Below are 15,660 nucleotides of genomic sequence, written 5' to 3' on the forward strand. Positions count from 1 at the left end.
CTGAAGCTACATGCTTACTTTCCATGGAAGGGAAATACAGAAATACATCTGACTGTGATTGCAGTTCAGGGTTTGACCCACAGTAACCCCTGCTCTTATGAATATTTATGCTTTGACTACGCTCTCTGCTTTGATAAGCCCACAATAGATCACACCACTTAGCACACACCTGATAACCAAAACTAGGTTGGCATGCACATTTCCTGGCTTTTGTTGTGAACTGCATGCATGACACAGTCACACAGAAGTGGCTAGGAGGGTTCATTTACACAATATCTTTTCTTTTTAAGAAAGCCTTTAAACTTTGATTAAAATGTGATTATTTCAGGGAGGCTGGTATGGCCATATATTCAAATATGTATGTGGCTGCTGAGAAAGAAAAAAGGTTACATCATTTCCTGTGCCAAATCTCACACCACCAGTGGTTTTAGTTTTCATTGGCTACAAAAAAATCACAAGACATATGCTCCACCTTTGTTGCCCCACAAAGTAAGTGTAGCTATTTTTAAACATCCTTTGTCTTCAAAGAGATAAACTTTGACTGATCATACACGCAAAGTACTCATGCCACATCAGTTATGCCACATGACTTATTTCAACCGTTTATTCCAGAGGGTTAAACAAATAAACAACTTAATATTTTTTATTCCAAACTTTTAAAACTGTAAATGTATCAGCTTCTGGATTAGATCTGGTTTGATGTTTATTTGCCTTATCAGAAATGGCAGTTTATGCTTTGATGACACTCTCTTTTTTGATAAGCTGACAATAGATCATACCACGTTAGCACACGCCGGATAATCAAAACTGTGTTCTGACATGCACATTTCCTGGCTTTTGTTGTGAACTGCACGCATGACACAGAAGTGCCACTGTGGGTTCATTTACACAATATTCATTCACAATATTTTTTCTAAATATTTCTGCTGGCTTGAGATGAACAATTTGAACGCAGCTCTTTTAATTCATCATTCCATCCACTTCCTGTAAAATACCAATACTATTAAACAGGAAACTGTGATCATGACATTACTTGGTGGTCTTACTAAACTGTGACCACCAAACAGTTGTACTTTCCTTTTATCTGAGGATGACCATTTTTGTTAGCTTGGGTTGAATTTGGACAAAATTGGGCGTTTACAACCACACAAACTCATCAAAATGGAGTGATTGAAAGAATAAACGAGGCTAATATCAAGATTCTTGAATGGACTTTGACAGTTCCAACTTCAACTTTGTTCAGTAGAGTTGAAGTTGAATTACCCTCTATTAAAAGCGTAACTCTTAAATGCTATGTCAAAACAATAAAAGCAACCTGTTCAAGTGAACTCAGTCACTGCTCAGAAGAGTGGGCCAGTAGACGGCTGATGGCTATCAAAAACTTGGTTTATGTAAATTTCGAGCCTCATGTACAATTTTGATGTGGTTATAAGAAAACATGCATATCAAGTTTCTGCTCTTAAAAATCCCTGAAAAACAAAAAAAACTGCGTCCATCCCAATAATGAAATATTTGAGTATTTGTCAATGTTTCACAGCAAGCAAACATCTGCAAAAACAGACCACAAACATCTTATGTTGGCAACTGGTATAGTTTATTAAGCTGGTCAAAATATTGCGACAGTAAACAGTGCAGCTTATGAAATGTGAAACAGTGATAAAAGTAGAAAAAATAGAAAGACACTATCTAACTTCACAGAAATGAGTCCACACAGTACAGTACAGGTATAACACATACAAAAACCTTCTGTATGTATAATAACATTAATAGCAGAGTCAGGATTTGACTCTGAAGTCTAATATTTTATCATCATAATTAATGCTCATATCTTGTTAGTGTAATAATAAAAGCTATTAATAATAGTCACTTTCTGTGTATAGCTTATATGCACAATATATAGTTTATAAACATTGGTTCATAATGCTACAGGATGCTAAAGGAACACTCACTGGTGCTTCATCTTTAAGCTTCCACAGCTTTCAGGCTTTCACAGTGGGGGTGGGTTCAGGGGGATGCTGATGGCTCACATGGTGCACACACTGGTGCAGCACAGAGGCTTCCACAGCCCCATAAATAATTCATCTGTGTAACAGTAAGTCACACTACTTCAGCAGAAGAAATTATTATTAAGGCTGGGAAGATTATTGATTTTTAAAACATCAATTAATGTTGGATTTCTGTCCAAAATGATTAGCTGCGGTTAAAAACATAAGCATCTTTGTTCTTTAAATTAATGATAATATAAACTAATTTACTAAAAAAAAAACACAGTAAGATAAATATATATGTATTTTTTTAAATGTACACAAATGTAAAACTGGAGTGCTATGCTAATGGCAGTAACAGTGCATTGATAATTGATGCTGCCATCAAATATAGGCAACAATGTTTAGCTTAAGTACAGTTTTTAGCAGAAAAACTCTAACGGCAAGAGGCACAATAATTATTTTCTAAGATGCTGTCTGATAATAAAAGAAACTGCAAGTACATCAGCTTCCTCCTGACTCTACCACCACTTTGGATGGGGCTGCATCATTCTGATTTGGTACAGGCATGTAGAGACGTCTCAAAAATGTTAACATCCTGCGAACACAAAACACAGCACGATTTCACTACTCTCAGAACATTTGGCTTTTGTAAGGATGTTACAGAGGGGAAGAAAACAAACCTGCAAATGTCTGCTTTGAATTTGTAGGACAGGATGAGACCCAACATGCCCAGAAGCAATAAGACTCCAATGATGGGGTAAATCGAGATTTTTGAGTCTCCAACTGTCAACAGATACCATTAAATAATTAGAAAACTTACAATGTATTCATCAAAAGGTCTCGTCTGACATGGTTTCTTTTAGAGGATTTTTAAATTACATAGAAATGAAGAAATGGAATAGAAATACCCTTTATTGTCCGACAGTTGGAAAAATTCAGGTGTCACAAGAGGAAATTAAGATAAGTGAAAGCAAGCATATTCACACAAAGTGAGAAAATATATTAAGAATAATAAACTACTCTCAGAAGCAAGAGTAAAACATAAGAAAAATAATTCTACACCGTTATTAAAAGTAGAGTTATTATAAAATAATGTAGAGCTGAGTAGGTTAATTTAGAAAAAAAAAACTTTACAAGATGTGCAGAAATCTTGTAGCGAGATTATAAGAACTGTAAAAAACTGCAAGCAGAAATGTGCAAATAACACCAGGAATGTTATTTCAAGGAAGAAAATCAACAAATCACAGTAGGGATGTAAATACTTGTTAGGAGCAGAGACTGTTATAAAGTCTTACAGCTGCTGTGAAGAATGCATCAATCTGCATACATGCATTTTATGTTACTCTAAATACTTGGTTGATAATGGTTCGAAATAGATGTCATGTAAATACAATGTTGTGCTTCAAACTCACCTTGACCCAAGTTCATCACAGCACATGTTGCTAAAAAAAAAAAAAAAAAGACATTTACAAATAAAACAATGAACAAACTGAAACTCAAGCAAGAAAACAATAGAGTAGGGAAACAACTTATTGAAAGAAAAAACTGATTCAGGTGTTTTGAGGAAATAATTTGTGCAACCAATACTTACTGGTGCAGTTGGCTGTGTATTCTGTCAGTTCCATCTTCTGAGGAAAATAAACAGATTGTTTATTTTATTATTCTCTTTAAAATAAACTTTAATTTGAGTAAATATTGCTAATTTTAAAAAAAATGTAAATACAGATTTTGTATGCTTCTCAGAGTTTAAAGAAAGTCTGTAGTTTCCAATGAATTGTTTGGACATTTTTTATGATTTTTTTTTTTTTTTATCTTTTGCAAAACTTTTTATACCTCTGCTGACCAGCACTGTGCCTTCCATAAAATGTAGTCATGGCAGTCGGATCTCTCTAGAGTGTGGAAGCTGTTTGTCATCAGTGATGAATGTTGGTATGAGCTGGTAGAGAGCATGGTCTGAAATCAAAATACAAAATAGAAAAAGATTATTCATACACTGCGACAGAATGGTGACCTGTCCAGGGTCTGCCCCGTCTCTCGCCCGGAACGCAGCTGGAGATAGGCACCAGCAACTCCACCAGGGATACAGGTGAACAGACAGATAATGAATGAATAAATTAATGGATGGATGGATGAATGGAATATTCATACTCAATTTCCTGCTACACTAAACCAATCATAAGTGACGATTCTGCAAAAAACGGACCCCATTCTGGACCCTTGAAGAATTAGAATGACATGTAGGACAAAATACTGATTTCACCAATCTCAGTCTCTATTTCAGACAGTATTTGTTAAAGTGTATAATATATTCAAGCATATTAGTTAGGACTGCATAGAAGCACAATAAGATCCCATGTTTAAATCCCAACTTGGGAGTCTTTATACAGTTGTAACTTACAGTTTCGTTGCTCCATGTGGAATCACATGTGGCTGACTGGAAACCTGAAGCATGAGACTCCAGCGAGATGCTGTGAACCATCTGGCTGCCATCTCTTTTCACCGTGCACAGCAAATCCACAGCACAGCAGAAACTGAAAAGGAATGCTATGAAAAAAGGCATGAAACAACAAATGTCAGTAAATATACTAAACACAAAGTGTAATTGTTTCTCAATGCGGTTATTTCTATTGTCACTCGAAAAAAAATGCGCATAGTTTATCTCTGCCCAACGAGTCACATCTTGAATATTTGCAGTCATGATGATGATGCAATGAATCTCAGAGTAAAGTTTTTTTGTTTGTTTGTTTGATTTTTAACTGTCTGTTTGTCTCGCAGCTTAAAGACAAAGTTATTCAAACATTACCGTGTGTGAACAGCGCAGCTTTCTTCCACAGCTCCATCTCAGCCGCAGACTTTAGTTTCTCCCGGTGGAAAGCAGAAGTGTGGCTCTTCCACAGCGACTCTACATACTGATGAACAGTCAAACACGCGAGTCTACATCACAGGAAGTAGTTTTGGAACTGCCTTGAAGCGCGGATGATGCAAGGTTACACCAATGAGGAGAAAATGCTGAAGAAGCAAAAGTCAAACAGGTTCTGTAGTTTGGCCTAAATAAATCACATGATTTAGATCGCTATTAAATCAAAATTTTAAATGCACATCATGCACACCTGTACACAACATATACTCGTAGCAATGTGTGTGTGGTGTGGCAGTGACTTGTGTCGTTTTAATCTGCTTGCTGCCTCTAGATTGGCCACTAGAAGGCAGCTGTGAGTTTAAACTGGAGACTGGAGGCTTAAAGGACAGATAAGTAAAAACTGGGTAAAGAAAGTAGCAGACAGATGATGGCAGTACATGGTGAACAAGAAAAAATAGGACTACAGCTGGTTTAGTTAGCTGTAATAACTACAATAACTAATAGCAATTCATTTTAACAGGTGTAAAAGTAAAAAGTGAGGAAAACCTTCAAGGGCAGCTGGAGGAGAAAACAAAAAATCCTGGTGAGGCTGATGTGGCAGTAGATTGCCTTTCCTAGTCCATTATACGAAATCAATTTATTGGCTGGAAAATGACTACAACTCCAGAATGATACTTCATTCTTCATAGAGACATAACATGTAAAGTTAAATTAGTTAACTTTACATGTTTACACTTTACAAGTTCAGTAACTTGCAATATGTGCAGTTTGATAAAAAAAAAAAATCACTCTGAACAGCTAACCAAATCAGACTCAAAACTGAAAAATACTGAACTCATTAATCTATAATGACCTACAACCTTAACTTTGAAAAATAAAAAAATAATAAAAATGTTAAATTCAGCAAAGAGAAATTGAACTTTTGAGTTAAGTAAACAGAGTTTTCTTTTAGGCCCTACTACCTAAAAAAAAACCACACACACACTTGATGAAACAAATATGGAACCATAAAATTAACCAAAAAAACCAAAAACATAAAATTAACTCAGAAATCAGAAGATTATACAACTTAGACTTGTCTTCCAGGAACCTACGGCTCTGTTATGTTTAGGAGAAATATGGGCTTTATGTTTTATGACAGGTTTGGACAAACAAAATGTTTACCTAAAAGCTTCACACACTGCCAAGGAGTTTGACCCTTATTAACCCAGGGGATTTCCTACTGTGACTCATTCGCTGAAATGGGTACAAGAAAACAGCCAGTCAACACTTTCACATTTAACAGAGTGACGCTGAAGTGGAATGGCTTGTATGTAAACAACTACCTTTCTAATCCTTCACGTTTTTCTGAGAAAGTTACTATCAGCAGAGGCAATGGTTCAAATATGCAGGTAAACAAGTGAAGACCTGATGAGCTCACTTCCTGTTACATCACCCTCACGCCACTAACAGTTTATTGGTTAAATTCATCTCACCATCTCAGAGAGCCCCACCTATTTTGTGGTCATTTTTTCTTTCTTGGTGCTTCAAGACAGATTTAAGATTGGGTTGAGATTTAAATACACTCAGCCTCATGAAGAATGTCATAAACTTCTTCATGCTTGTTTCCCACATGGAATAATTATGAGTCAAACATTTTTAAAATTGTTTATTTCAGAATTTCTTCAATCTTCGTAGGGTCAAAGTTACACATACAGGTTAAAATACACACTTTCACCAAACTGGCATGTTATGCAGCTAATTGCAGTGCCTTGTATTCACCACCTTTCCTAACAGGATTGAAATAGTTCATGTAAGTTTTTTTGGTCTGGTTTCGGGTTCAGGTTTCAACCACCTGACCCAAACCGCGAACCCCAGATGAACTGAAATGAGTTTCAGCATTCAGGAACAGTCCAACAACCATCAAAGTTCACACTTAAGGCTAAATCAAGCTTTTGACCAGAACCTGATCCAGGCTAAAACAAAGCTCAGACACTTTATGTTTATCATAGCATGATTTATTAAAAGCATTAGAATAAAAAAGAGCAGTTTGTGAAAGGCGGTAATGAGGAGACATGATCTCATTACACTGGAATGAATCCAACAGTACATGACAGCACATGCAAACCTTTTGTATGTATAATAGTTCATATTATATGTGAGCATTAATCACAATTAATGCTCATATCTTATTAGTGTTATATTAAGAACTTTCCATAATATTCATTTAATGTATATATATACACACAATATATCATTTTAAAAAATAGGTCATAATGCAACAGGACGCTGAAAGAACATTATCTGGTGCTGCATTGCTGGTCTCCAAGCTTCCACAGCTTTTAGTCTCTCAATTCCACCAGGGGAGAACTTAGGGGGGATTTTGGGGAGGTTACAGCACTGCTAACGCTTCTCAGAGACAAACTGAGAGGCGTGTGGTGAAGCAAAGAGACTTCCACAGCCTCGGAAACAATTAACCTGTGCACCAATGAGTCAGACCTCATCAGCAGGGGGATTGTCATCGAGGATACGAAGCTAATTAAATTTAAAACAATGATAGTGTCGCGTCTGTGTGTAGCACAAATCTGGCATCTTCTCAAAACATGCAACAAAAACTCAAAGCTTAGCCTGCAAAAAAGTTTGTGTAAGATACACATTGCTTAAAAACATTATATCAATACAGTTAATATGTAGAAAGTACTTTTGGAAATAAAAACAGCAGTGTATGCAGATGGCAGTAGTTAGTAACAGACAGAACTTTAAATTCCAGTGTAAACAGTTATTTCAGATATTGGTCCAATTGTTTCCTAAAGTTACATGACATCTTCTATAGTAATTATGCAGAACACAAAACTAGTGAATAATAGTGAAACGTCTCTGAACGGAATCCCTCCACTTTACACATTGAAGGTTCCCAGTTCATTATTTTCCCTTCTCACAGCTCTGTACGCTCGTCCAATGAAGCTGCAGTGGCGGATCCTGTCAAGCCGAACAAAGCATTGTCTCAGTATTGTCAGAATCAGTGTTTTATTTGGAGGTTATGGGAAAAAACCAACCTGGGAACGGAGACTGGAATGCATTTGTATTTGTAGAGCAGGAAAATGGTAAGTGTGAAAATGGTAAGTCCGATCAGTACCCCGATTGCAATTCCAATCCATGTTAGACTGTTAGTGTTAGACTGTTCCTCTATAGACACATAACAACACATAATTATCCAGCTTAGAATGTAATCAACAAAAGGAAAATCCGACACTATCATTCTAAACTTTTCTAACATCAAGCATCACACGACGAGAAATAAATTCAGGGTGTTTCACCTTCGTCAGTAGGTTTAGTGGTAGTGCTGTCTCCATGAAGAGAGTTCTTGTTGGCACACGTTGCTGAAAATGGGAGACATTTTTAATCAGAAAAAAATGAATAAAAAGTTAATTCTGAATGAATCTATGGAAAAAATGCTGATACTCATTTTATGTGCAACTTGTATATAAAAACTTTAACGGGAAAAAACTGTAGTATATAAAATTTACTGCTGCAATTTGCTGAGAAATACTTCAGTCCTCCTGGCATCTGAGGGAAATAAAGAACAGAGATTGTTATACACATTTTACGATATATAGTTTAAGCATAGATATATAGATCCCCACATCTGAAAAATGTAACACCTGTGAGCACTCTTGCTTCCAAGTCACATCAGCAAGGCATTCAGATGTTTCCAGAGTGCTGGAGTTGTGTCTCGTCGCCAGTGCAGTTTTGTCGTCATTGTTAGCAAGCATAATCTGGAGTCAAAATACAAACAAACAGGAAGAGATCAAAGGAAGGTCAAAATATCAGCTAGATTCATGTTTCATATTCATTATCACCATTAACTCAGCTTTGCCAGCCAATACCCAATTCCAAAGTACTTACTCCAATAAAATTGAGTTTAATTCCTTTAAATTAATTATTCAAGACTTCATTGGAAGTCAAATTTAATTTACCTGTACACTGTACTCTAAGACAAAGGAAATCAAGAAGTCAGAGATAAAGACTTTAATTTAGGACTTAGACTAGACTTAAGTTGCAAAAAAAGGCTTTAGACTCATGGACTGAGCCTCAAGTTGTTCTGACCATCTTTAAAAATAGAGAAAAGTAAAAAATAACCCCATTTGTAATCAATGTGTTTTGTGAAATGTAAAGTTAGAAACAAGTTGGCCAAAACCTTTAGTTGATCTTATTGTTGTCTATATTCTTTGTCACAGCTGTTGTTTCGAAAGTGCTTTATAAAAACATAGTAGTAGTGTACTGTAAAGTGCTGCACACTAGTGCAACTGATCCAAAATGCTGCTGCTCGCATTCTCACTAAAACCAGGAAGATGGAGCACATCGGCCCAATTCCTTACCATAAACCATGAACCAGAACATGGTTTTAAAAACAAGGACCACCTTGTTTTATTAACTCAACAGTTTGACATCAGCAAGTGTTAATTTCTTTTTACATGTTAATAGAACATAAATGAATATTTGTATTTCTAAAAAGGGTAAATGTAGGCTTTATCAATTTTCAACATAATTCATCATAGCATAATTTAATTTTCTAAACTTTAAGATGCATTGAGTGTTCATGAGCTAAATTAGACCTAAGGGGAAACTGTACATGAATTACAGCAACACACTTCCAGGCAGACTCGATGGCATGCCTTTGACAAAATGTTTATTTCAGTCCAAAAAGACAGAGACTAGATTTGGGTCTTGACTTGGACTTTAGAAACATGATTTGTAAACATCTCTTCAAGAAGAATGCACATTTTCAAGGGTAAAAACTTACATCCTCATTGTTCCACAGGTAGTCGCAAATGGCTTCTAAGGGATCAGAGAGGCCCAATATGTTGTAAAGCATCCCGTCACCATTTCTGGTGGGCTGACAGTCGAGGACGACAACTGCACTGCACATCTGAAGAAGGGAGGCTGAAAAAATAAAGTAATTAAACAGAAAAGATGCCAAAACACCAATTAAAATTCTTTATCTTTTAACTCTGGCTGTTCATGACCATTTCTGGACAGTGGCCAACAGAGGGCAGTGCTGCTGGATATTGGCCCTAATCCTTGTTATTGTTATTATAAAGAAAATACAAAATGTATTTCTTATGCTGACATGTGCTGACACAGAAACTGCAATTTATCTTTGATCACCTTCACATTTTTACCTCAACAATTAATTAAGTTGAGATGTTGCATTTTTAGCTCAAGCCTATAGAGACTGCCTATGGAAACTGTTTATCTGTTACATCAGTCGTCTGTAACTCTCAGCTCTTTGACTCAACACCATAAACCACTAAATATTGCTCCTTGTTCCTTTTGTTTTGGTTTTTGTTTCACTCTTCCGGGGCTTTGCTGAAAAACTACCACCACATTGAACAATTAACAGATAACCTTTGAACACCAAACTTGATCTTCCTTGTTGATAAATAACACGATAAAACAGGAAAGGGAAGCTGCTTCCCGTGAGTTATCATTAGCATTTTTGCTGCATGAATAACTTTGAGCTGCTGGCGGCTAGCGGCTCCGCGTTGTGTGAGGAAGAAGTGAAAGTATCACAAAGGTTATACAAGAACACACTGAGATCTAATAAATAGAGCATTCCAAGTAAAGTTATTAGTCATCAAACAGTCTTAAACACTTAGTAAGTGTCGTAGTTCAAAAATAAAGTACGTACAAAGAAACACAGCAGCTCTCCATTGAGACCACATGTTCGCCACGCCGTCTACAAGAAAGCCGCCAAAATGGCTGTTCTTCTTCTGTATTTTAGCTCCATTATTGTTGTTACACTACTGCCATCTACTGGATTATAATATACATCTATACCTCAAATTCTATTAATGATCCCAGTATTTAAAAAAAAATCTTCTTTTCCCCCTCAATGCTATTTAACTGATCAACCACATTTTCAAAGTTCAATTCCCTATTAAAACCTAATTCTGGTTTTAATAATCTTCTTTGATTTACATATTTTACACTGTTGGTAGCAGTGGCAAAAGAAAAGAATTAGTATGTTGCAGTCCAAAATCCAGACCTCAACCTGACTGAAATACTATAGTGCAACTTCAAGACAGCATGATGCTGCCGCTACCCTGTCTCACATTGTAGTGATGTGCTGAGGATAATGGAAGGTTTTAGTTTTCCTCCGCACATTGTGATTTGAAGGTGGGCAGTGCAAGTGATTCTTCCTCCTTTGCAGTACATTTTAGGAAGTTTATTGATTTTATCTAGCTAATAATAAATAAAATACAAAAGTTCATTATTTTGTACATTGACCATACAATATACATGTGTAATTGAAATTTAACATTATACATGTACAATGTATATACATTATACATGTATATACATTGTATGTATGTATATACATGTATAATGTGTATAATGTACATACATTATACATGTATAATTTCCAAAGGTTTTTTTATGTATTTTTTTTCTAAAACAAGAGAAAATAAATTATCACACACAAAAAAATATAATTAGATTTTTATTAAAATTTATGTAACTTAAATTAATGCAAAAAACAAACACCAAAAATAACACTGGGAACAGTCCCTTTGGGATAAGAGGGGAATTAAAAATTGTAAACTGAATGTCACTGTAACATATTTTGACAAATGCCGTCCGAGTGCCAATAAAAGCTCTTCATCCTCTTAATGATCTGTTTAACAAGTCTGAATCCAAGAGTTCAAATGAACACGAGAGATTAAAGTAACTGATTGCTTTTCTTATTACAGCCTTGAGCCTGAGTGGGAATTATGAATTGGCAATTGCTTTTAATAAAACTGTGTTACACACCACAGTGTCAATGTATTCGTCACACAAATTTAGAGCAGGGATTCAGAGTTATTAAACAGTTTTTCAAGTTGAGGATTAAAAGCAATTAGTCTGAAAGCAAAAAGGTGTTTGACTTTAAAATCCCCTTACATAAATTCTGTACTTTTAAAGAAGAATGAAAGCTGAGTGCAAAAATAGTTTTTGCAGTAGAAAAAAATAGGATTGTCACTTTGTTTTGACACATTTTTTAAAGCTTTTGTGCCCACTGGAGTTGTGACACACATATAGGTAGTAACGTCCTGCTGAACACAGTATGGATTTAACAAGTTAGCATCCAATCTGCTAAAGAAAACAACAGCGGTAGCTCTCACACGCCTTCTGTGTCGCAGTGTACACATACATAGGAGTGATAGGTAAAAACAAAACATAATAACTGACTGGCTGTAACAAAACATGGAGTTGCTGCATGTTTTTTTTTTTTTTTTTCATTGAAAGTAAAGGGGTGAACTGGTTTGTATTGCTTTGGCCTGGTGTGTGAACAGTCAGCTCGTGTTGTCCTTCTCTGCTCAGGTGGATTCAGAGCCATCAGAGATCCACAGACCGTTCGAAAACATGTCAGCAGGGAGAAGCTGGGAAAACTTGCTGATTTCACGAGCTTCTGTATCTATTCTACCAGCATTTTGTCTTCTTTTCCTCCCCTGGTTTTCCCTTCTTCTTGGCAGAGGTTTTACTTTAGAACTCAAACGTGTCTTTTTGTGCAGCTGAGTCTGTCTCTTCTTGGTCCCATTTGCCTGAGGTGAGGCACTCTTCATTGTTCAAGTCCTGAGGATTTACCCCAATGTCCAGGACCTGGGGGTTAGTGCGAGACTCAGCGAGTCTGCAAAAAGCAAAAGAAAATGAGACATTTTAAACTTAACTTAGACAAAAGACACAATGTTTACTTCACATGAGGATAAAAAAAAAATACAGCACAAATATTTCTAATCATCCCTAGTCTCATTAGATTTGACTTCCAATGCACAGCAGCTGCTCTTGTAATCTTCAGAGATGGCACCTGTAAAACTATATAATAATACAAGTCTCAACAGTGACGCATCGCAAACTTGTGTCTTGATGTTTCCTGAGCTGGGTGCTGCATTTGACGTTGATCATAACGTTGATTAGACTTAGAACAATCTGACGGAATATTAAATATTGTGGCTAAACTGATTTAAATATTACAGGTTATTTTGCTTCAGACATTTGGCAAATATACATTGAAGCAAACAGAGATCACACAGGTCTGGAGTTCCTCAAGGCTCTAATCTCATCCCACTTATATTCGACTTTAATTATTAGACCTTGTGTTAAACTTGCAAGGTTGTTTAACACATTTTTTTATCTGCATGTTCCACTAACACAAAATGTGAAGCAAAGATTGGCTTGGTTCCAAAGTATGGTAAAGAATATCTAAACCATCTTAGATCAGATTAAGTCTGGAATAAATTCTTTGCCATCAGATTTTTTTAAAGCCCATTTTGTAATCTTTGCTGCTTTGGTTTTGTCCGTAAACATTCAACAACTACAAGTACTAATATTTTGCTTGGCCTCTAAAAATAGAACCAAAAGTTCAGTGAAATGTCTCCAAATGCCAAAAACGCTGTGAAACAACCCCTTTTATTTTTTTTCAAATAAATGTATATTAAACTTGTATCTTCTTAGACATTAACTAACTTTTTTTTCCATACTCTACTTCATATTGATTTTGATGCTTGTGAACTCGATTCAGACAGAGTGGAAACTCTGAACATCTCATACCATCTATATGCTGATGACACACGATTGTATATTTGTGTTTTACTGTATGAACACAATCCCTTACAGTTACTGCGTAAGTCTAGTCAAAGCATGCCTCCGCAAGAATTGTTTTCAGCTTATCTACAAATGTCAAGTCATTATTTTTACTCCAATTAAAAAAACAATATTCTGCTAGTCTCAGGAAGGGTTAAAACTGCAGCGAGCCAAATACACTGGTGCTGTTATGGACTTAAACTTAAATTTTAATCAACAAAAAGTCCAACACAGGAAAGTACCCATGCCAAAAAAATATTTTTTCTTGTCAAAAAGGAGAAAAAGCTATGACATGCTTTCATTTTCAGAGTAATAGTGTCTCTATGGTCTCAACAAAGGAAAAAAAAACAGCACAATGCAGCAGCTACAACAGTTAAAAAGCCCAAATAACACTTTCAAACAGGCTGGAGAACTACTGATCTAAAGCTCTTAAAAGATTACAGGAAAGTCCCACTGCTTGGAAGCAAAATATAAAGAAAGAATGAATGAATGAAAACTTTTGCACTATATTATAAATATAACATGGGCATTCTGTTTATGATAGTGAAAGGTGAAAATAATATTTTAAAGAAACCAATTACAGCAGTTAATTTGATCATACTGCACCACAATCTGCTCTGTTAGCGCTACATGTGAACACACAGTCTGTGTCAAATGTGCAAAAGTGATGGATGTGATGCAGAAAAACAAAGGTCGTACATTGGTGATGAAGACGTGGACACAGTGGCTGAAAGTTCCTTAGGTTTGAGTCGACTATGTTAAACTATTTCAAAAGTAACACAAAGCTACACGCTGGAAATGTTCTGGCTGAACACAGATGAGCAGGCTGGAACGGTGGGTTGATGAGGAGGAAATGATTCATGACAATTGTTACCTGAGTAGGATTCAAAGCTATCCAGACTGCGGCTGAGGGGTGCAAAGGAAACATCACAAGTCAGGGAACAATTCAGCTTACAGCTCCTCCGAACCATTTCCTCATTAAGTTATAAATGGTCAATTTCTTCTCATGTTGTTTGATTCTATTGGTGCAAATTTAAATAAGACCAGAGGTTTAAAAAAATTGTAGATTGGTTTAATGTTTCCCTATGTTGGTACATTATAACTTCAAACATCAGTTTTTCTTATTTAGATTTAATGTGACAGACCAACACAAAAGGAAGAGAAGGAGAACCCGTGGAATCCTGAAGGAAAACCTGTTACTGACATATGATGGAGTTGCAGGAAGTACAAGCAGATCCGCAGTGGAGCAGTTTGGAGCAAAACGTGTGTCAGAATGATCTGAGTCCAGATCTAAATGCTAAAGGGATTTTTGTGACAAGGCTTACAAACTGCTATACAGCCACACTGAAAGAAATCTGTGTTCAGCTACCGTAATTTGTAAAGAAGAATGAAAATGAGAGACAGTTTTATATGTGCAAAGGTGGTAGAAATACAGAAAGACTTGAACCTGACAGGAAAAAATTATTTTGCCAAGGATTTGTAATCCTAAAAAAATGAGGGAAAGTTGGACAGCTATGTATTCCTTAGTGTTGGTCTGTCATTTAAAATCAGAATAAAATGGGACACACTGTGACGAGGCTTATACTCTAGTTGAATTCAACCAGCAGATGGCAGCAAAGGTTCAGATTGCAACAAGGTTGGACTCAAACATCTGAATTGAATTTGATACAAAATATTGCCTCCGAAATAATCTCTATCAAATACTCCACATCCTGGCTTTAATCCTTTATCTCTATCTAAAGTTCAACTGCGACAAACACAATCAGTGTCCAGCAAGCCGGCCCGATGTGCAGCCCCATCACAGCTTGCACTGTGAGCATCCTCATTAATCTAAGAACTGGAGACTAACGGCATCAACGTGTAATTACAGCGTGTGCAGACAAATAATCATCTGATAACGGGTCTGAAATGGCCTGTAGAGTCTGATTAAAAATACTCAGGATCCAATTTTCTTCAGCAGGACAAGACAAAATAAAATGCACTTATATTAAAAGGAAATAAAGCCCAACCTGGCAGCTGATCAACTTATTTCAGAATGCTCACTGAGCATTTACTTTAAAATACTTTTTTATGGATACTTTAGGATTATTCTTCCTTTGATTGAAGTTTAAAGTACCAAATAGTGTCTCAAAACAGAAAGATTTGTTGATGGAATATAGAATCACTGTGTGGGCCTCGACCAGAGCCAACATACGGAGCATGACTCAG

At 36.1% G+C, this 15,660-nt stretch overlaps 3 protein-coding genes across 6 annotated transcripts in view; all 3 read right to left on the reverse strand.

Annotated features, from left to right (window-relative positions):
* Window positions 1-1,572: 1,572 nt before the first annotated feature.
* LOC129365503 (uncharacterized) lies at window positions 1,573-4,889 on the reverse strand. Of its 3 annotated transcripts, XM_055038734.1 has the most exons (7): window positions 4,792-4,889; window positions 4,387-4,532; window positions 3,822-3,941; window positions 3,580-3,616; window positions 3,401-3,430; window positions 2,669-2,771; window positions 1,573-2,583 (listed from the first exon to the last, which is right to left on the reverse strand). In XM_055038734.1, the coding sequence occupies exons 1-7, from the start codon at window positions 4,826-4,828 to the stop codon at window positions 2,490-2,492; spliced, it is 567 nt and encodes a 188-aa protein (XP_054894709.1). In that variant the 5' UTR covers window positions 4,829-4,889; the 3' UTR covers window positions 1,573-2,489. The 3 variants fall into 3 exon arrangements, with proteins under 3 accessions (XP_054894709.1, XP_054894708.1, XP_054894707.1); XM_055038733.1 differs by having other exon boundaries at window positions 1,573-2,771; window positions 3,580-3,613; XM_055038732.1 differs by having other exon boundaries at window positions 1,573-2,771.
* Window positions 4,890-6,602: 1,713 nt separating this feature from the next.
* LOC129365504 (uncharacterized) lies at window positions 6,603-10,561 on the reverse strand. The gene is made up of 7 exons (XM_055038736.1): window positions 10,520-10,561; window positions 9,632-9,771; window positions 8,490-8,603; window positions 8,355-8,394; window positions 8,145-8,207; window positions 7,884-8,013; window positions 6,603-7,806 (listed from the first exon to the last, which is right to left on the reverse strand). The coding sequence occupies exons 1-7, from the start codon at window positions 10,551-10,553 to the stop codon at window positions 7,725-7,727; spliced, it is 603 nt and encodes a 200-aa protein (XP_054894711.1). The 5' UTR covers window positions 10,554-10,561; the 3' UTR covers window positions 6,603-7,724.
* A 758-nt stretch (window positions 10,562-11,319) lies between these two features.
* ldlrap1b (low density lipoprotein receptor adaptor protein 1b) overlaps window positions 11,320-15,660 on the reverse strand; it is a 33,644-nt gene continuing 29,303 nt past the window's right edge. Inside the window, exons 9-10 of one of the 2 annotated variants that reach the window (XM_055038729.1) lie at window positions 14,327-14,358; window positions 11,320-12,499 (exon numbers count right to left, since the gene is read on the reverse strand). In XM_055038729.1, the coding sequence (XP_054894704.1) occupies window positions 12,453-12,499; window positions 14,327-14,358 (79 nt within the window). In that variant the 3' untranslated portion in view covers window positions 11,320-12,452. The remainder of the gene's footprint in view (window positions 12,500-14,326; window positions 14,359-15,660) is intronic. The other variant, XM_055038728.1, reaches the window with a different exon arrangement.

This window comes from Poeciliopsis prolifica, unplaced genomic scaffold (genome assembly GCF_027474105.1).
Source record: "Poeciliopsis prolifica strain line A6 unplaced genomic scaffold, Auburn_PproV2 SCAFFOLD013, whole genome shotgun sequence".
In the NCBI taxonomy this organism is placed as follows: Eukaryota; Metazoa; Chordata; class Actinopteri; order Cyprinodontiformes; family Poeciliidae; genus Poeciliopsis; species Poeciliopsis prolifica.

Bases quoted from the DNA above. Each gene is read 5' to 3' on its own strand.
- LOC129365503 (XM_055038732.1), bottom strand. From the start codon at position 4,828: ATGGAGCTGTGGAAGAAAGCTGCGCTGTTCACACACG. The intron at 4,533-4,791 runs GTAATGTTTGAA...CTTTTTTCATAG, and splicing joins AGCTGCGCTGTTCACACACG to CATTCCTTTTCAGTTTCTGC. The intron at 3,942-4,386 runs GTAAGTTACAAC...TTTTGATTTCAG, and splicing joins CCACATGGAGCAACGAAACT to ACCATGCTCTCTACCAGCTC.
- LOC129365504 (XM_055038736.1), bottom strand. From the start codon at position 10,553: ATGTGGTCTCAATGGAGAGCTGCTGTGTTTCTTT. The intron at 8,395-8,489 runs GTGTTACATTTT...TATTTCCCTCAG, and splicing joins GGAAGCAAGAGTGCTCACAG to ATGCCAGGAGGACTGAAGTA. The intron at 8,014-8,144 runs GTGAAACACCCT...ATGTGTCTATAG, and splicing joins CACTAAACCTACTGACGAAG to AGGAACAGTCTAACACTAAC.